The 20783-nt window shown below is 44.2% G+C and overlaps 9 protein-coding genes across 9 annotated transcripts; 3 read left to right on the top strand and 6 right to left on the bottom strand.

Annotated features, from left to right (window-relative positions):
* The first annotated feature begins 831 nt into the window (after positions 1-831).
* LOC108655549 (E3 ubiquitin-protein ligase MARCHF5) lies at positions 832-2136 on the top strand. Its single transcript, XM_089264464.1, has one exon. It carries the CDS (start codon positions 1148-1150, stop codon positions 2063-2065), a length of 918 nt encoding a protein of 305 aa, XP_089120590.1. The 5' UTR covers positions 832-1147; the 3' UTR covers positions 2066-2136.
* A 223-nt stretch (positions 2137-2359) lies between these two features.
* On the bottom strand, positions 2360-3700 carry LOC108655347 (protein mono-ADP-ribosyltransferase PARP16). Its single transcript, XM_030389002.2, has 2 exons — positions 3467-3700; positions 2360-3413 (listed from the first exon to the last, which is right to left on the bottom strand). Exons 1-2 carry the CDS (start codon positions 3604-3606, stop codon positions 2387-2389), a joined length of 1167 nt encoding a protein of 388 aa, XP_030244862.2. The 5' UTR covers positions 3607-3700; the 3' UTR covers positions 2360-2386.
* An 848-nt stretch (positions 3701-4548) lies between these two features.
* On the bottom strand, positions 4549-6260 carry GIIIspla2 (Phospholipase A2 group III). Its single transcript, XM_018107313.3, has 2 exons — positions 5261-6260; positions 4549-5196 (listed from the first exon to the last, which is right to left on the bottom strand). The coding sequence occupies exon 1, from the start codon at positions 5993-5995 to the stop codon at positions 5267-5269; it is 729 nt and encodes a 242-aa protein (XP_017962802.1). The 5' UTR covers positions 5996-6260; the 3' UTR covers positions 4549-5196; positions 5261-5266.
* A 213-nt stretch (positions 6261-6473) lies between these two features.
* Positions 6474-9079, top strand: Traf6 (TNF-receptor-associated factor 6). Its single transcript, XM_018107312.3, has one exon. The coding sequence runs from the start codon at positions 6624-6626 to the stop codon at positions 8088-8090; it is 1467 nt and encodes a 488-aa protein (XP_017962801.1). The 5' UTR covers positions 6474-6623; the 3' UTR covers positions 8091-9079.
* Positions 9080-9270: 191 nt separating this feature from the next.
* Positions 9271-11008, bottom strand: LOC108655547 (uncharacterized). Its single transcript, XM_018107314.3, has one exon. The coding sequence runs from the start codon at positions 10875-10877 to the stop codon at positions 9303-9305; it is 1575 nt and encodes a 524-aa protein (XP_017962803.1). The 5' UTR covers positions 10878-11008; the 3' UTR covers positions 9271-9302.
* A 278-nt stretch (positions 11009-11286) lies between these two features.
* Positions 11287-12807, top strand: Gbeta5 (guanine nucleotide-binding protein subunit beta-5). The gene has a single exon (XM_089263736.1). It carries the CDS (start codon positions 11453-11455, stop codon positions 12521-12523), a length of 1071 nt encoding a protein of 356 aa, XP_089119862.1. The 5' UTR covers positions 11287-11452; the 3' UTR covers positions 12524-12807.
* Positions 12808-13997: 1190 nt separating this feature from the next.
* LOC108655438 (uncharacterized) lies at positions 13998-17041 on the bottom strand. Its single transcript, XM_018107150.3, has 2 exons — positions 16381-17041; positions 13998-16330 (listed from the first exon to the last, which is right to left on the bottom strand). The coding sequence occupies exons 1-2, from the start codon at positions 16909-16911 to the stop codon at positions 15584-15586; spliced, it is 1278 nt and encodes a 425-aa protein (XP_017962639.1). The 5' UTR covers positions 16912-17041; the 3' UTR covers positions 13998-15583.
* Positions 16904-17841, bottom strand: LOC108655454 (zinc finger and BTB domain-containing protein 41). Its single transcript, XM_018107169.3, has 2 exons — positions 17635-17841; positions 16904-17575 (listed from the first exon to the last, which is right to left on the bottom strand). The coding sequence occupies exons 1-2, from the start codon at positions 17710-17712 to the stop codon at positions 17069-17071; spliced, it is 585 nt and encodes a 194-aa protein (XP_017962658.2). The 5' UTR covers positions 17713-17841; the 3' UTR covers positions 16904-17068.
* Positions 17803-19730, bottom strand: LOC108655435 (uncharacterized). Its single transcript, XM_018107148.3, has one exon. The coding sequence runs from the start codon at positions 19523-19525 to the stop codon at positions 18167-18169; it is 1359 nt and encodes a 452-aa protein (XP_017962637.1). The 5' UTR covers positions 19526-19730; the 3' UTR covers positions 17803-18166.
* Between the last annotated feature and the right edge of the window lie 1053 nt (positions 19731-20783).

Raw genomic sequence — 20783 nt, forward strand, 5'->3', positions numbered from 1 at the left:
GAGAACGACACTCAGATTGAGGTTGAGGTTGGTCAGCTCCATTTCACTATCATATTTTACCCATAGTATACTTTAGCTTTCCTTATTTCAACTCAATTTTATTCTTGATAAATTCTTTATATATATTCTATATTCTATTATATATCGTATATATAATATATTCTATTTTATATCGCTTCCAAATCTTCCTAGTAGTTTAATATATCTTAAAATCCTTAACAATTTTAATCCAAGATCCAACTTTAAACACGCAAAGTAATATATATATGTATAAGTATTATCATTCAGTTATTGTAAAAACTCAATGAAAAGAAAATAATTAAAACAGAAGGAGTTAAGCATTTATGGTGACATAAACGGACATACAATCGGATATGGCAGACATGAAATAAAATATATACATACATATGTATGTACATAAGCATTTTTAGTTCATGGAGGGGAAGTGGATTAATCTCATCGTCTTAAGCATAAATGTTGCCTACAGATCGAAAGAAATTCCAAAACTTGTATTTGTTGTTATATTCTGAAAAGATTGATATAGCTCAGCACTGCATATAATTAAATTCAATCATTGGAGTCTCGATTAGAGAGAGCACTTTTATTTTTATTTATTTTTTATTATTTTATATCAATTATATTATATCATTGAAAATTTAATTTAGTATTATTTTGTTTTCATTTACTATTTTTGATTTTATTCGAACATTTCATTCAATTGCATATAATTTTATGCTAGCTTTCATCTGTGGATAATATTTATAGGGTATATTTCAGAGTATTTATTATCTGTTTCACCCAAATGACACTTATGGGAGAAATAGAGATTTACATTTACTCAATTTGAAACCAAGCAAGCCATATTAATGGACTTCCCAATCGATTTGAAATATACATGTTCAGTTCACATAGAGGCATTTGTAGGTGCTGTGTTAAGAGCTTAACTTCGAACATGTTTTGAAGTCTGAAAAAACAACAAATAGTATAAATATCACAAAAATTTCAAGCAATTCTTCGAGAAAGTCTGAGTTTTCAGCGCTCCTCAGAGCGCCAGCCAAATTACGTTTGTGTTGCGTTTCAAAATTATTGGTTAAACTGATATTATTCGTCCATTTATCCATCTTTCATCTATTCACTCAATTAAGCCATGTTACGGGCAGGTCGCGGTCATCAGGACGGCTCAAACGAGGAGCGCTTGTGCTGGATCTGCTTGAATACAGACGGGGGGACTCTGCGCAACGACTGGCTGCAGCCGTGTCGTTGCCGTGGCACCAACAAGTGGGTGCACGAGGCTTGTCTCAGCCGCTGGATTGATGAGAAGCAGCAAGTCAACCCGGACGTTCCGGTGTCTTGCCCCCAGTGCTACACCGAGTACATTATTGTGATGCCGCCAGTTTGCCGTTTTGATGCAATGCTCGAGCGTGTGGAGAGGACATACTGTATGCTCTGTCCCAGCATTTTGATGGGCATGCTGGCCACTGTTGTGTATATGGCAACGCTCTCCTACGGAGCACTTACGCTGCACCAAATAGCTGGCTACGATACGAGCATTCAGCTGATGAAAGAGGATCCCACTTTTCTGTTGATCGTTCTGCCATCGGTGCCATGTGCGTTGCTGCTACTGCGCCGTTTTGACTGGGATAACTGGCTGGTGCGCTGGCTGCGCCGTCAACACCGTCAGTCTGTGGCGTTGGAGCATTATGATGAGCAGGGGGATCTACTGCCCGGCGCTCCGCTAACCGATGAATATTTTGATAGGCTGGAGCCGATCGATGAGGATGAGATGATGCAGGCCGGTACTATGAATTCCGAGAATATTGAGCGAGCCACATGCCGTGTCTGCACGGCCCTTAGTCTGCCCACCTTCTCAGTACTCATTGGGCAGACTCTCTATGGCAATGTGAGCAGCAAATTGCTAAGCATAGTGTTGGGAGCCTTCACCTTTGAGGCCATTAAGGGGTTGATCAGTGTCTATTTGCGCCAATGCCAGTACTATCGCCGGCGTTATCGTAGTGTACTCGACTACACTGCCGAAAACGTCCAGATGGCCGGCAGAACCCTCTAGTTTCGCTAGATATCAATCACATCGCATTTTAATTTTGATGTTTGAAATAAAATTGTAATTTCAACGGAAAACATCGCTAACTAACTCCCATTATCGATTACTATCATCGATTGCAGACACTGCCTGAGCAAAGCAAATTGCATTTTCCAACGATAGTTTGGAACGTTTGCCAACACAGCTGCAGCACAGCAGCTGCACCTGTGTCGTTAACCACTTTCTCGATCATTCAAATCACTTGAAAATTACGTTAACATTTAAAATTTTAATTTTAACCAAAAACCAAAGACTGACTATGGTATTGACATTATGTTTAAATTACAATTAGGCTGAGGATTGACATTGAATTAATTTTAGGGCGCGTTTCTTCAGCCAACGGGCTATTCGAAAAATCCTGCGGCCATTGCCAATACTCATTGTCTTTGCCTTGTTGTCAGTGACGTCCGTGTTGGCGGTGTTGTCCGTGTTGCTATTGTTACAGTCTAAGCGGCTGGCAAAATCGGGTGGCATTCCAATACATTTTTTGACACCAGAATAGAACAGTAAATAGCACACGCGAACGCAGGACGGATCGTGGACTACATACTCCGGCTGCCCGTCATCCTGCAATCGTATTTCATAATGATCCAATAGCTGACAGACGACCAGACAGCGTGAGGCGCGACCGAAGCGCGAATGCATCCAGCCATTGCACTTTGTGTCGGAGCACTGAGCGGTTGCCATCTCTGGCAACTCGTACAGATGCATCGGACGGGGCGTGTCGCGCATTATTAGTAGTCGATAAAGAAAATGTACCGGACACCCAAAGTAGGCATGAGGACTGGCCGATTTAAAAAGGCAGCGTGGCTCGTCCTTGTAAGTTACTTGCAGAATGTAGCCAGGATTGTGCAGTGGGCGCTTTAGATTCATTTTCTTGCACAGCCAACGCAATTGTCCGCCGTCTACGCGCCGTAGTTTCGGATACGCCTGCCACACAAGAATCCAGTGGAGTAGGTGAATGTAGGCGATGCCTGCATCGGGCAAGTGACTGAAGCGTTCGTTGCAGTTCAGGATTTTCAGGAGGTGGTGACAGTTGGGCCAGGTAGAGATAATGCAACGCAGTCCCTCGATATCGTAGAACGCATCGCCCATAAAAATAGATGGCGCAGGCACCAAGTTGCTGCGATATCCATCGCTGTGGGCCGCCGCTGCAAACATCAAGAGCTTCGCATCACTGGCACAGGCCTGGTACTCCAGGGCCTCAATGGTGGCATTCAAAACTCGCAGCGTGGCCATGCTTTGGATGCCGTAGTAGTGGGGCGTGTACGTGAGCTGGTTGTCGGCACTCAACGTTAAGTTGCTTGAGGCAATCCTGCTTGTGGGATCAATAGTTAGATGGATGGATTACTGTGTGTGAGATAATACCCTATATCTAGTCCATTTGACGAATCGTCATCCTCTTCAATGCTATCGCTGTCGCTGTCAGGGTAGATGAGCGGTCTCCCGGAGAGGCTGTGGCCGTCAAAGATATCAGCGACGCTACGCGCTTCATGGTGTTGCTCCATAATTTTTCCCACAAATGTAATTTTGTTTTGTAAAATAGCTCTGTTCTAATTGTAAATATTGATGACTTATCTACACATGTATGAAAAAATATGTGTATGTCGTATGTATCTACATGGGAGCTGGCAATCGAAAGGCTACTTTGTTCATATTTCACAGCCAAAAATCAACGCTTTTATATATGTATGTATGTATGAGTGTGTGTCATATTGAGTTGTGTAATGTGTGGTCTATAGTAGGACTCATTACATTGCTGACCTTTAGACAACGCAGCGATATTTATAAATAGGAATAACAAGCATCACACGTCACCAGCCTCTCGGATTACAACTGTCGGTTATCAGCAAAACGTTTGTTTACAAAATAGACCCAAGCACCGTATACACGGTGCTGTAATATCAGGAAGTATCTGGAAAGTGGAACAACAACAGACACACCCCCTTCACACAGTCGCACACCTCCAACGGCCAATGATAAATAGCCCGAAGCGGTTGCACTTGAACTCGAATTCGAGTCTGTAACGGGTTGTTTGACAGGATGCGATTGCATTGTTATCGATATGCCGATAGGCAGTAGCGGCTCGTCGCTATGACGTGCGAGGAGGTTTTGCCCAAGTGCTAAAGATCCCGGATCCATCATGACGCATCTTCGCCTAAACAATAACATATAAACAAAGTTTGCATAGAAAATGACGAGAATAACGGAGAAATGCGTTGTGTGTGATCAACAGGGGTTACTGTCAAAGGGTCATCAGCAACAGCTACGTCAATGAGACTGAAAACTGAGACAAGACCCATCAATTAATATACCATCCTCGGCCACATGCACAGACACACACATGCATACTGTGAGTGTGTGTGTCTGTCTGTGTGTGAATGTACGTAGTACCTTCGAGACCTGATAACATTTGTCCCGAGTGTAAAGTACAAAATTCCAAAGCATCAATTTTTGATTGATACGACACATTTCGTAAAATTTTATTTAATCACTTTCATTTTTATTGTTGCTTTCGTATTTCAGAACTAAACGCTAAAAAAATAGACTAAAAGTGTACGTAACGTAAAGAATAATTGAAATCAAGGCAAAACCAAGTCGTCTGCCTCAACACTTAATAATAAATTAGTGTCATTAGGTGAACAATTTAGTTATCATTTTCAGTATTTATAAACTACGCATATGTATATAGGCATGCGTACTACTGGCTAGACCAACTACTTTAGTTATAAACTATTTAAAACTTTGTTTTACAGGCAGCCTATGTATGTTTGTATGCTTAAGCTACGACTACGAAAGTTAAGCAGTTGACATATACATATGTATGTATGTACTATATATATGTATACATGCATATAGAGTTGAGAGCTTAATGTAGAGTAGAGTATAGTTTAGTAATAATGTATGTCTTTCGTAAGTACGAGTTTTAAGTGTAGCAATTGCTCAAGTTGTTTTGTTGTTCATCTGAGCTTTGAGATTAGTTTGCTATTAGGTTTCAAACCTAATGTCAGATGCCAATTTTGTTTTTTATTTTAATTGGTTGCTGACGCATTTGGCAGGTTCAATTCAACGGGCTTTGGCTTCGTAGGCATTCCCTGCTATATAAGTAAATGAATATGATATTGATGTAACATGATCTGACTGCTATCAATATTTACGAACCTGCGCCTAAAACTTTAAGTTATCTTTGAGGTAGGCCTTGTGGCGCACTGTTTCCCTCAAGCATTTGTCCGACTCGCTGCCTGTGCCCCGCTGCTGACACAGGGTTTCTGTTTTGAGGATAAAACACTGCGTCTGCACCATGTTGAAGAAGAGCTTGCCAATGGTGTTGGCATCCTCGTCGTTGGCCATTTTCAGGCAAGTGCGGAAGCGCCGATCGCAGCTGCAGTGCGACAGCGTGTATGGGCGATAGTTGAACAGATCGTACCGATTGGACATGGCCGGTATGTACATCTTGCAGTGATCGTGCTTCCGACAGCACTTGTCAGCCATCGATGCGCCGCCCAAGTGATTGTACGTTCCATTTGCCAAATTGCCACGCCCACACCAGCGTGTGTTTGGCGCTATGAACCAATCGGACACCTGTCGACGTCGGCGCGCGGGCGCGGGGGGCAGTGCGTCTGCAATTGTGTCGTCGTCTTTATCGTACGATTCGTGACGTAGTTGCTGTTGGCCGCTATTACCAATACTGTGGCTCACTGTATGTATTGGTGTTGACGTTGGCTTTGTGGTTGTTGGTATTGCCGCTGCACTCGCAGAGGAAGAGGCAGAGGCAGTGGCAGCGGCAGCGACATTGGCGGGCAATGGCAGCTGCTTTGCAGCGCACATCTGCCAGGCGAACACAATTAAGCATAGCAAATAAATATAATTGCAGTTCAATGCGATTGCGGTTGCCATTCTGTCAATTCTTTAATCTATCAATGTGTCAGTCTGTTAAAAGCGTGTTTTCATTCAACGTATTCTCTTTTAAGGCTTCGCGTTGCGTTTGTGGCACGCTTCTCACACTCAAATGTCGCTCCGACTACTAAAAGCTGGCGTTTTATGGGCTCGCACGCTGCAGCTCGACTGGCGATTAGCTATTGGCAATTTCGCCGTGTGCGTGTGTATTAAGGGTCGGTGCAGGTAAATCGCTTATCTTCCCCCCAAAGCAGTGCTGAGCAGTGGAACATATGTTCCGCTATCAGTGTTGCACAACTTGCGCTGGCTGCAGTCGGCAATGCCATTTTGAGTATTTATGTTGTGTGAATGCATTTTGAAATATATATTATTATTAAGCATATATATGTACATTTAAGCACTGTGAATATAACAACTATTGTTCCGTTAGTGATGTGAATTAATTGTATCAACTCTCCAGCGCAAAAATGTAATCTACTGGGAACAGCTTGCTTCTCAGCTGTTAAGGGGCTTCAGTATTTTGCAACACTTGCCAACAAATAGCATCAATATTTTTGTGTGTGGTCAGGTGGATCGAATTGAAGAAAATATTTAATTCAGGGCTAGCAAAGACTGAGCGACGCAACGCATGCATTTACGCACTAATGCAATGCAGCGAACTCAACAAGAGCAAAAGCAATTGAAGCTGCATCAGCAGCAACAGCAAACGGAAGACATACAGCAGCAACATCATCACCATCATCATCACCAACAGCAGCAGCATCAACAACAGCAACAGCATAACAGTAATATTAACAGCAATGGGACGCACATTGCTGGCTGCAGCAATGCCACGCCCACAACGGCTGCAACAACGAATGCAGCTGTTGGCGCCGCAGGAGTGACGCCGCCCCGTACCTTGGCACTGAACCAAAACTACGCAGCTTCGGACACATCGGGGGAGCACGACGGGGAGACGGACTACCTGGACTCGCGGTATGAGTGCGCCATTTGCATAGACTGGCTAAACGAGCCGGTGCTGACCTCATGCGGCCATCGCTTCTGTAAGAGCTGCCTCAGTGATTGGCTGCAGAACCACAACCAATGCTGTCCGCTCGACAACAAGCAGTTGTCCGCCGAGCAGGATATTTTTCCCGACAATTATACGCGTCGCGAGATTGAGCAAATCAAGCACAAGTGCCCCAATTCGCCGCATGGCTGTGCAGTGGTGGCCTCGCCAATCGAGCTGCATCGGCATTTGCCCAGCTGCCCGTACCGCAGGCAGCAACAACAGCAGCCGCTCGAGGAGAAGTGCCCCTTCGCCAGCATCAAATGCGATTTTGTGGGTCGCCCCGAGACGAACCAGTTGGAGGAACATCTCAAAACGGACATGCCGCACCACATGCAACTTATGCTGCAGGCATTCCAACAAACTGCCATCGAGACTTGGCAGCCACACAAGCCCAGCTCCAGCTCTGCGCTGGAGAACGGCCACAAGGCGGGACAGCTGCCCCCGCCGCCGCAGTATGCGAACGGCGTCGACGAGCAGATCGTCCAGACCATGTACCAGCGCATCGTCGTGCTGGAGCAGCGCACACGCGAGCAGGAGACACGCATCGAGAATCTCAACAAGCAGCTGCGACGCCAGCAGCCCATCGACGCCCGCTACAGCAACGGCACCATCGTCTGGCAGATCGAGCAGCTGAGCACCTTGATAGAGCGACTGCGCGCCAACGCGAATAACCAGGTGTACTCGCACGAGTGCTATACGTCGCCGTATGGCTACAAGTTCTGCGCCCGTCTCAACATTCAGCCGCGGAAGCCTCACGTGCTTAGCCTGCACGTGCATCTGATGCAGTCGGACAACGACTTCCACTTGGACTGGCCATTCAAGGGTCGCATCAAGCTCTGCATGGTGCACCCGGGCGACGCGAGTTTATCACAGCACGACACCATCATGACCAAGCCAGAGATACTCGCCTTCCATCAACCGCGCGAGGCCATCAGCACACGCGGCTTCGGATTTCTCGAGTACGCCAACATATCCAATATCATGCAACTGGGCTTCTGTGCCGACAATCGGCTCCTGATCAAGATTGAGATTAACATTGTGTGAATTGAATCGCCTAGGACTAACTACTAGCCATGTGCTCAATATACACTAGATGCTTATATATACATACGAACGATAGGCCCTGAAATATGTATATTTTATATAGACCTTGTACGATCTACGATTATTAGTCAAAAACGGAGAAAAACATCACAGCGAAGCAATTTTTATACCATAGTTTAGAAGCGACTTTATCAGATATACATATATATATATATATATATATATATATATATATATATATATATATATATATATGTATGTATATCTGATATATATATATATATATATATATATATAGTATATCATATAACATTCATGTAGTATGATAGCAATTCAAATAGGCCAAACTTTTGTATACGTTTACACGCAATTTATTGTTTAACAATGCAAAGAGAAAAGAACAGATTTGATTAAAATCCGTAAATCGGATTAGAATCATTCCATGTTGTGAATTTGTTTGTTAACAGATTCCAATAAGATTCCAGTGACAGCTCGGGAAAGTTATTGGCCGGTTAACAGTATCCAGTCATGCTAATCAATTCTCATTCCGTCTTTATTCTAATAAGTTTTATATTGTGATTACATTGATTCACGTTTGTACTTAATTTAATGATTTTTTTTTTTTTCAAATTAGTTTACAATTTCGGAACTTTGTTTTTAAAACACTTCCAGCCATTGGTTGATTTTATCAATAGTAAACACAGAAAAAATCGTCCATTATGTTAAACAATTATTCTTAGGTGATTTTTTGTCAAGTCTTAAGAGCAATATACACACATATACATACATACATATATTGATGGCAGCGTACATACATATATATTACAAATATTTATATACATATATATATATACATACATATGTATATGTATGTATGTTAGATGAGCATATTCATAATTGTGCAGTAGTAGTAAATTAGCAAGAACAGCGGCACAAGAACAGCAACACAAATAATAATAAAGGACCCTTTTGTACCGATTACTTACCGATTCATTTATGTATTATGTACATACATATGTATGTGATGCATTATCTTATGTGGTGTGCCAATGTCTAGGCCAGAGAGGCGGTGCCTGATCTTTGGGGAATGCAAGCGAATTTGAATTGAAAAGAATTTAAGTTATATTTTGATATTTTTTAATATTCAATATTTACATATTACGTTGGGGCCGACTGGCGGCCACGTACAGAAGACTATATAGATTCCCATGATTATGTCACATGCCAGCTGCCCGCAGCTGCAACGGCAACAACCTCTACATGGGATGCGTGGCCCTGGAGCAGCTCAATGGTGACAGCCTCCTCCAGCAGTTGGTCAGTGTTGTCGGCTTCCTCTACCTCAACCTCGAGATCGACTTGGGATGTCTTGGCCTTGGCTTTGGCTCTGGCCCGTGCCGACTCGTGAGTGCGCATGTGGGCATTGAGGCCGCCAGACTGGGCAAACATTTTGTTGCACAGCTTGCACGAATATTTCCGCTTCTCAGAGTGCAGGAGCTTGTGGAGGCGTAACGCTTTCTTGCGCTGGAACGTGGAGCCGCACACTTCACAGACGAAGGGCCGCAGATTCGTATGCGAGACGGCGTGCACGTTGAGATCGTGGAAGCTGTAGAACGCCTTGCCACACACCTCGCACTTGGCAGGCCGTTCGCCCGTGTGGCGCCGCATGTGCGCAGTGAGCACGCCGCGATCGCGGCAGGGACGACCGCACACCTCGCATATGCATGGCATGCGGCCGGTATGGCATATGTTGTGCGACGTCAGCTCCTTCTGCGTGTAGAAGGTGGCCTCGCAATCTGGCTGCTGGCACTTGTAGGGCTTGATTCCGCTGTGCCTTTGGCGATGGCGCATCATGTTGCCGGACTGCGTGAATGGCTTGCCACATATGTCGCAGAAGATGCCCGTGTGCTTCCAGCGATGGCCACGCAAGTCGCGCTCAGTGCGAAAGGTTTGATTGCACTCAGGCTCGTCGCATTTGTAGATCTTGGAGGGATCCTTACGCGGTTTCTTGCGGACGCTTCCTGATGTGGCTGTCGTCATGGTATCGCCTGCAGCTACCCTCTGCGGTTTTGGCGGCTTGCGGAAATTGTGCTTGCTGCGTTTGTGGCTCTGCAGGCTGCGTTTGGTGTTGTAGGCCCGATCGCATTGGTCACACTGGAAGAGCATGTCTCTGGTGTCGTCCTCTTCCTCATCATTATGATCGGAGCCTGAGTTCTCATTTCGCTCAATACGAGCTTCGCTGTTGTTGTCATCGACCGCCGTCCAATCCAAATGTTTGTCCATTGGCGAGTTATTCTTCGACTGTTGCACCACAATATTCTTAAGTGTTACTTCGCGTCGCTGGCGCTTAGTTGCAATGGAGCCATTCTGTTCTTCAGATGCAGTGCCATCTGCATCTTTATCAGTCTCGTGTTCCCGGTCAAGCAACGCTATCTGTGCCAAGTCCACATTCACAATGTCATTGGCCGTGTGCGTCTCGTCATGAGCAATGGGATCGTCCTCGGATTTAATGGCCAGCGGTACGGCATCCACCTCCACCGGTGCATCCAGATGCTGCTCCACGGCATGTGTAGCGAACAGCTTGCATTCTTCAGTCTCCGTCTCCGTGTCCGTATCTACCTCTGACTCTGTCAGATGCTTGAGTTGAAAGTGTTGAGGAAATCCTTCATATGGCACTTGCTGGTCGCATAGTGCACAGCAAACATCGTAGCTCGTTGGGCCGACGCAGAATACCTCGCCGCAACGAAAATTAAAATATGAACGATCAAAATCTGGTTGCAATTTAATCATCCTGTGGAACACTGATTACAGCATCAATACTCTGAAATCGGGTCCATTTATCTTTGGCGTCGTATCAGGCTCCAAATCTAAGCCGCCGTCGCACCAAACACTGGACAGCTGTGCATCGATGAACTACTCGATTAATATAAATTACCGGACAATCGATGATTTCTTAATGTTTACATTTCAGTGCATACTAATAACTAAATCATCATGTCCATTAGAAGCAGGAAGAATACATGAGTCACTGGATATGCAACCAAGAAATATAAAATTAGTATTTTTATGTTAAATTTGTGAAAAGTAGTAAGGTAGTTCGAAATAACCGCCCAATTCGAAGTATCGATGCTAAACAAACAGCAAGTGCTTGATTTCAAAACAATTGTTTATTTAATCACTGTCAGTGTTGTATTACAGCTGATAAATTGCAATTTTCGAATTTTGCACACTGGTAGCTGCCGCCCGTTGTGTATTCGTGTATACACTTTTTTTTCTAACTGCAATCAGCATATTGATTTTTCGCCCCCGCTTTTCCATTGAAGTGTACGGCACGGGCAGGGCATAAACAGAAATCAATTGTGAAAATGTCGGAGTGCGCCGCTTCAGCCAGCAATGCGAATGCCAATGAAAAGATGGCCAGCTTGCTGAAGGAGGCGGAAAATTTGAAAGCCAAATTAGAAGAGGAGCGCCAAAAGCTGAACGATGTCAGTCTCTCAACCATTGCTGAAAGGCTGGAGCAGATAGCCTTCGTAAACATAAAGCCACGTAAGGTGCTGAAAGGTCACCAGGCGAAAGTGCTGTGTACCGACTGGAGTCCCGATAAACGCCACATTATCTCATCATCTCAGGACGGGCGCCTAATAATCTGGGATGCGTTTACCACCAACAAAGAGCACGCTGTGACAATGCCAACCACTTGGATAATGGCATGTGCGTATGCACCATCCGGCAACTATGTGGCCTGTGGGGGCCTGGACAATAAAGTAACGGTATATCCGATTACCTCCGATGAGGAAATGGCTGCCAAGAAACGCACTGTCGGCACGCACACCAGCTACATGTCGTGCTGCATCTACCCCAATTCAGATCAACAAATACTCACAGGCAGCGGCGATTCCACATGCGCTCTATGGGACGTCGAATCTGGTCAACTGCTGCAAAGTTTCCATGGCCACTCCGGCGACGTGATGGCCATCGACTTGGCGCCAAACGAGACAGGCAACACTTTCGTCTCTGGCAGCTGCGACCGCATGGCCTTCATTTGGGACATGCGGTCTGGCCATGTTGTGCAGTCCTTCGAGGGCCATCAGTCGGACGTGAACAGTGTCAAGTTCCATCCATGCGGCGACGCCATCGCTACGGGCTCCGACGACAGCAGCTGTCGTCTGTTCGATATGCGCGCAGACCGCGAAGTCGCCGTCTTTGCCAAGGAAAGCATTATCTTTGGCGTCAACTCAGTGGACTTTTCAGTCAGTGGGCGACTGCTCTTTGCCGGCTACAATGACTACACCGTCAACCTGTGGGACACACTCAAATCGGAGCGCGTCTGCCTGCTGTACGGCCACGAAAACAAGGTCTCCTGCGTGCAGGTCTCGCCCGACGGCACAGCGCTGTCCACTGGCAGCTGGGACTACACCATCCGAGTGTGGGCCTAAACCATAAAACCAGCAAAAATATATGTGTGTGTATTATACGAATGTGCATATGCATATATATGTAAATTGAATCTGTTGAGCACGCTCCTGCTGTTGTTTGTCAGCTTTCAGCTTTTTTTTCTGTCTGTGTATTACACCAAATACTGTATACTTTAAGTATGATGCAAAGGAGCCGGAGTGCACCCAACCAATCCAAAGAGAAGGAGCTCGTGTATATCTATGTAAACATATTATGCGCTAGTTCTAAGTTCCTGTTCGAAATAAATGTTGAAGCGAAAACCGAATTCTTGAAGCGTTTCATTCATAAACTAAGAGCAGCTCTAGCGATGTTTATAAAAGTTGTTTATCATATCATATACATATATACATACAGTTGAGTAGCGATCGTCTATCTCTCGCTAAGTTGTAAAAACTTACTAGTGCATCCGAAATAGTTTCACATGTCCAGAAGATATAGTAAAATTATTGTTACGCCTCTTTAAGGGCATGGCATATCAAAAAATACCCTGTAGTTTTCACATTTATTGAGCGTAAGCATCCAAATTTTGCAATTACCGTTAGCTCGTTTTAAGAACTAGCCAGAAATGAGGTGTCAACGCCCAGTAGGGGCGTGGTAAATTTGGCAAAATGACACAGTATTAGCGCTAAACTTGGCTACTAAATACTAAATGCTATTGGGATTCGAATGAGTATTCTCCACTTAGTAACCCCCGCCTAAATCGTTCTTACTTTTTTTTTTTACTTTATCTACGAGAAAAATAGACCGTCAGGGGTAAATCATCTGAGCTCCGCATTCTAGCACTAACCAGATTGATTCTAGTCAATCACGCATTCTTTCTGTTACATACATTTTTACAATACCATTATATCCTGAATTATCATTTTCAGGAGCAGGATACACAAAAAAGTGTATTTTAGTTAGAATTAAATAATATCCCAGTTAATTACATATTTTTCATCCCTTAGGCCTCCGCTAAATGCAAAAATCTTGAAGAAAGGCTCAAAATTGAGTGGAAGAGCTACATACTTTGATAAATTATATTTAATACGGTGTAGCATACCCGTGATATATAGCTTATTATCAGAGCTGTCGCTACGCTATACTTTACAAAATTCTATTGATGTGCGTAAACATATTTTCTTTTTGAACAATTTTTATTATGACATACAATAGCTGATGTTAATTATACATATGCACATATATTATAACCAGCTTACTATAGTTCCTAATATGTTCATGAATATATTTCGGAACTATTATTATGTGCAGTTAATGATAATATTACATTTTTAAAACCAACGTATTATAGTTAATTAGTGCTATCAACGTATTACAGTTATGTTATGAGTTACAAGGTTATATTTATGTATTTTCTTTTGGAACAATTTCGTTTATGATATACAATATCTAATAATAGTAATACATATATAATAATACATATATAATAACCAACATATGATGGAAAAATAGAGCTGTATAAATGCTACGCTTAACCACTAACAAGATTCTGTAGCATATTTTTGTTATACTCGTACAATACACTATGGGCGATTTCTCGATTTTGGCGGCTAGAAGCTGATTTTGTGTTATTATATTACTAATACTTTAAAAACACAAAGAAAATTGTTAGATTATTATTCAACAAATGAAATCCCATAATATTGCCCACACTGCAGCGCAGACCAAGCGCAGTCGCTGCTTACTGCGCAGTTAGCAGAGCGCGGGCTTATGCGTAAGTCTGAATTCATATGTACATAACTATGTGTACGTGCATAAAAGAAGTGAAAAAGGATTAGAGTATCAGTTTGGGGGGTTCAAGGTATCTCCTAGTCGAGCAGTCTCGACTAGAGCCTTCTTACTTTTTATACTTGAAAGTTTCAACAGGTCATCTGGCTTCCAGATTTTCCCACAATGAAAGAATTGACCACAGGTACAAAAGAAAATTGTTTTCCATCTAACTGGACAGCTAACATTTAACAATAAATGTTTTGACTTCGCCCAGAGTGCAATGGTGAAAAAAGTATTGTGACAACGCATTGCAAACTTAAACCGCTTTATCAAATACCAACTCATTCACAATCAGATACAATTGCAACTGACCTTAAAATTTTGAGCCGATGTCCAAAATATATATAACAACGAAACTATATATAATGCCAACGACCTTTTATAAGCATGCAGGAATCAATCAGTCTGCTCGAGCGTTCTTGATAAGTCTATGGGGTCCTCTTACATAAGCTAAGAGATAGTTTAGTGTATTGACTCCAATATATTCATATATTCAGTTATCATATGGGCCTTGTGACATGGAGCGTTATCCTGTTGATTGACCAGGTCCCCGGAATTCAATAAGATTCATTCAGCACACATGTGATTCTTATTACTCCATTAATGAATATCATTACCGATTTCCCAGTCACTTTTAGGCAACCAGCTAAAAATCTTTTTCTTTAATCCTTGATACTCAACAGAGGTTTGGTCTGTCCACAATATCTGTTCTGTTTTCCTAAAGGTATTAAGCGAACTACTATATAGAAAAATCCGACTTCTTTAGCCTGCTTTCGAAAGTTTTCAACCTTTTGGTATTTTATGATCTTATTTAAGTTCGTTCGACACTGTTTTTGGCTAAATCCGTATCTTATCAATATTAGCGGGTTTTTATAGGTTTCGTTTTGATTGATTTCTTCTTTTGGAATGCTCCACAGAAATGCCTGCCTTATTCTTCTCAACAAATTAATTTTTAATGAGTTCAACTATTCAAAACTACGATTAAACAGTGGTAATTACGAAAAATAGCTTTAACAATGAAGATATGTATTTTGTAGCGCAAACGAATTACCGAGAATGAATATGAAAGGGAATATCAAAATACTTTGGTCCAGCCAAAAGGACGATAAGCTTTTACAATGCGCTGTCAACATACTTTTATCCACCATTGTATTATGCTATACAATATCCAATGATAATAGCACATACATTATAGCCTAAATAGTATAAGTATAGTTTGTGCACATTTGTAATATCTAAGTGACTGTACAGTTAGCTTAGTGCGGGGATGCTTAAAGATGCGGTGGACAGACTATAGCTGAGCCGCCATCAACAATGCCATTGATGGCCTGCGCTTTGTGACCACGCATATGGGCTGAGAGACCCGCTGCCTGGGCGTAAGCATTGCCACAGATCTTGCACTTGAACTTCTTGACGCCCAAATGCAGATGTTTGTGATGGTAGAGGGCTTTGGGGCGGGAGAAGGAGGCCTCGCAGTTGTCGCACTTGTACGGCCGCTCCGTGGAGTGCATGGCTTGGTGCTCGTTGAGCAGCGATTTCGAAGCGAAACAGCGCGCGCAAGTCTGACACTTGAACGGCTTCTCGCCCGTGTGCGTGCGCCGATGCACAATGAGTGCATCGCGGTAGCGCGAGCGGTAGCCACATAGCTCGCACACGTAGTTCCGTTCTGTGCTGTGGACGCGACGATGCGACGTCAAGTTGTGCTGGCTAACAAAAGACTTGCCGCAGCTCTCATGTTCGCATTTGAATTGCCGCAGACCCGAGTGGGCCTGCACATGGCGTAGAAGAGTACGTGAGCTTTTGTACACCTTGCCGCACACGTTGCACGGAAACTCTGTGTGTTCCTTGCGACGATGCGATAACATGGCGCGTTGCACGTCGAAGGTGGCATCACAATCGGTGCACTTGAAGCCGTTCGGGTGCGGATGCCTCACCTTAACATGCATATTTAGGTACTTCTGAGTTGTGTATTTGCCCCTGCAGTATTTGCATGGGTACTCCTTGGGCTCGGGTTGTTTCTGCAAATCATATTGATGATATTATCCACAGTATGGCGTTTACAACTCACCTTAAATACAGATTGCGCTTCCGTTTCGCTATCAGTTGCCTCGTCATCATCATCAACATCACTGAAGATCGGGGACCCTGCTCTGGGTGCACCGAGTTCGTCTGCACTATGGCAGCTGTCCTCGGCCCGCCCATTTTTGTTGTTTTCCAGCTGTACAGTTTCCAGCTTGACCTCGTCGAACGAACAGACTCGCAATGCATTGTCGTCGTTGTCATCCTCATCTGATCCCTGGATCCGTCCGTCCTCGCCTGTATATGCTGTCGCATTTAAATGAGGCAACGGTTGACATGCGTCATTTTTATCGGCCTTGACTTGTGTACGCGGTTTGCCCTGCTTGTCGAAATGTACGTTGCGTATGTGCATCGAGAAGTCATCAAACGCAAAATGTTTCATCTCGCAGAGACAGCAAACCAGCTGGAAACTGCAGAATTCGTTTTCGCTTTCGTAGAATATTTCGCCACATTTTGGGCGCTGCTGCTGATTGACATGCAGTCGCGAGAAGTCCACATTGACAAGACACTGCTTCAACATGCTTCGAATTCGTTTATTTTAACATTTGCCATGAAAACAAATATAAACAAATTGATACTCGCCCACACAATCACCAAAACAATGCATCGATAACACGATTTCCATAATCATGGCAATGTTATCGAAATGATGTAGAGTTGATAAATGTCTACGCGGGCTAATTTAAAATAGTTTCGATTGTGTCAGGAACTTTTAAGTTACTTAAGGCCGTTGCTCGTTCGTTGCGTTGGCGATGCCAGCGCTTGTGCTGTGCGTATCCTGCTGCCTGCGCATACGACTTCTCACATATGTCACATTTATACTGCTTCACCTGAGCATGAAGCGGCCTATGGTGATAGAGCGCGCGTGCACTAAGGAATCCTACATTGCACTCCCTGCACATGTAGCGACTGCGTCGTTGACCTGTGTCCATATGGCGCTCATTGTGTGTGGTTAATTGGTATCGTGCCACGAATGATGCATTGCATATGTCACAACAGAAGGGTTTCTCTCCAGTATGGCGGCGCTTGTGCACCTTTAAATTTCCAGATATGCGAGTTCTATATCCGCATTGCTCACACATATGACGCAGTAGGTTGTTGCCAGGATCAGAGTCCTCGAATTGATCTGATTTTTTTGAACATTTTAAGTCATGCTTCTTTTTTGCTCTTGTCTTGCACGTTATCTTCAATAAAATTTTGTAATAAACATGTGAACAAATTTGCAATCAAATTTTGCACTCACCAGAATCTCATCAGCCATTGTCACGCAGTGCATGCTAAATTTAATCGTTGGCATTATGTTAAACGAGCGTTTTGGCATTTGTGGCTCGATTAATTGTTGTCAACAGGAGCTAAATTTAAATTACAAGACATACAATCTCTCCCTTCCCCACTATCAGTTACAACACACTTAAGAGCATCGAATGTACTTTGTTAGACAATCGATAACATTCTTTCGATTGGAGAATTTCAAATTGTTTTGAGCACATTAATAAAATCGAACTCACTTCGATCGACGATCGACTACAATACTTAGACTATTCAATTTGAAATGCGGATGCGAATAAAAACAATCAGATAAGAATTTTAATAACTTAGAATAAGTATACATAAATGTACATATGTATGTATGTATGTCAATGTACTCTGTACATGCACATAGACATGTACGTATGAATTTCGCTTATACTATGCCTGAGTGCTTATAAGTAAAAACATAACGAATAAATGGGGCAAACATACTACATAATGGAAGATAATGGATTATAGATTACTCAGCCATTCAGCTCGTCATTGCGGTGCTTTCGCATGTGCCCCGCCAGACCCGCTGCCTGAGCATATTCATTGCCACAGAGCTTACACACGAACTGCTTCGTAGCTGCGTGCAGGAACTTGTGGTGGTAAAGTCCCTTCTGGCGAGAGAAAGTGGCGCCACATACCTTGCACACGTGCGGTCGCTCCGTCGAGTGCATGGCCATGTGCTCGCGCAGACCCGAGTGGGAGGGGAAGCGCTTGTCGCACACCTTGCAGCCGAAAGGACGCTCGCCCGTGTGGCTGCGCAAATGGACCCGCAGCGTCTCCTTATTGCGGCAGCTGTAGCCGCAGCTCTCACACACGAAGTTCTTCTGTTCTGAATGCACCTTACTGTGGTTCCGCATATGGCGCGTGGTAAAGAAGCGCTTTTCGCAGCCCGGATGGCTGCATGGCACATCGCGCTCATTCGTATGCTTCAGCTGGTGCCGCTTCAACTCGTGACGCGTCTTATACCGCCGATTGCATATCACACAAGGCGCACCGCCGTGCACCTTCACCACATGCTCGTCCAGCAGACGCAGCCGTGGCAACTGCACATTGCACTCCAGACAAACAAAGGCGTCGCTCAGGCTGATGTCATGGTCCCGCTTCACATGCTGCCGCAGCGTGTACTTGCCGTGATAGACCTTGTCACAGTGGTCGCACTTGTATTTGGTGGATGGCTTGGGTGCGTGCACCTTGGGCGGCTCGTAGTCTGCGTCGATGTCCACGTCCACGTCATCCTCTGAGACGGCATCGGCATACTTGTGCTGCCGCTCCATGTGGCGCTGCAGCGACTTATTGCTTTGATACGTTTTATTGCAGTGTATGCAGGTCAGCTGCTCCTTTGTGGCCCTGAGGGGCGCCTCTAGCTCCTGGCTTATGGCATCTGAATTGTCAGCATCTGATATTATGCGATCATTGTAAAGGCACTCCGTCGACACATCCCATTTCATGATGCCAACAGGATCCTCCAGTTCATCCTCCTCATCATCATCGTCGTCGTCCACCAGCTGCTTAGTCTCGCCCAGAAACTCAGTCCCGCTGTTGGCCAAGTCGTATTCGTTGGTCGTCACTTCATACCAGGAAAACAAATTCGTTTGGGTTGCCGAGGTGCTGCTGTCCATGTCCTCCTGTTTCGGCAGCATCACCTCCGCCTTGAGCAGCCCATCCTTAAAGTGTTCGTTCTGAATGTGCAGCAGAAAGTCAGCGAACACAAAGCTCTTCATGTGGCAGAAGGCGCAGTCAATGCGATAGCTATTTAGACTTTGGAAATACACCTCCCCACACTTGGCATTGGCAATGCCGGCAAATGTGTCCGGCTTGAGAGCCTTCAGCATGTTCAATTCTTATTCGATCCGCTTCCGCTAGCTAATAAGCATTTGTAAGATATTTTCTAGTTCTGATTAGACTGCAACAAGCAACGCAAACAAATCGTTCTGTCGTTTCAATTCTGACTGACTGGCCCAACAGCTGTTTTGCTTTGGCATTTTACAGCACTGTATTTTGCAAGGATGCAGCAGGTCTTGCTTATTCACTCATAGTCCTCATAAAATTTAATGCATTTATTCAGCTAAAATTCTTGTTGAATTGAAATATTACATCCACAGACTGAAATCATTAACAACTAAATAAAGTTCTTAAGTTAATACATACATATGTATGTACACATGTATGTACGTAAATTTGCGTATTTTGCCTTGCCTTGAATTGGATGGCATAGCTCCTGGCTACTATTGCTTTTTGGTTATTAAGATACCGATACAGATAAATAGATATTATACTATATTAACTGTTTATTGCAGCTTCTGGCTTCACATGAATAAACTGGTGCTGCTGCAGGTGATTAGCGTCCACAAACTTTTTGTCGCACAGTTCACAGCTGTATTTGGCCAAGCGATAATGTTTCTTCAGTTTATGGGTGCTCAGCGTGGAGGCACTCCGATAACTGTTGCCGCACAGCTTACAGGTAAACGGCAATAAGGATGGACTTAGTTCAGCGTTGTCTACCTGATCCTGGCCTTTGTGTGTGGTGCAAGTAACATGTATCTTGCGCCTATGGGTATCCATTTGATTACGGGTGTAAAAGCTCTTGTCGCAGCCATTGCAAGCCCAACGACGCACTTGAGTGTGCCGCAGCTCGTGGCTGAGCAGTGCACTGCGATGGGTAAATAGCTTATCGCAGTACTGGCACTGGAGTTCCTTGCGGTCTTTATGCGTGCGCAAATGCCGTGTCAGTGTGGAGACGGCTCGGAACTGCTTGCCACACATGTCGCACTGATGGGGCTTGCTGCCAGTGTGGATATTCAGATGGGTGTCCAGCAAAAAACGTCGTCGAAATGTCCGCCCACAATATGTGCAAGAGTTTGGTCCATTGCGTCGCTTATTAGGTTGCTTCGGCGATGATTCATTGTTCCACTTGGACTCGACAAACGTAAGCACATCATATCCCGTTGGCAGCTCCGACAACGATGGTAGCTCAACAACAGGCTCATTTAAGCAGTTAATAGATGCCCCAGAGATGTCTCCCTTTACGGTATGAAGCTCTGGCTGAAGATGATTACTAATAAAATGCTGCTGGAATGCAATGTAGTCTGA

The sequence above is a fragment of the Drosophila navojoa genome, chromosome X, assembly GCF_054131105.1.
Source record: "Drosophila navojoa isolate 15081-1374.11 chromosome X, UAZ_NAV_1.0, whole genome shotgun sequence".
In the NCBI taxonomy this organism is placed as follows: domain Eukaryota; kingdom Metazoa; phylum Arthropoda; class Insecta; order Diptera; family Drosophilidae; genus Drosophila; species Drosophila navojoa.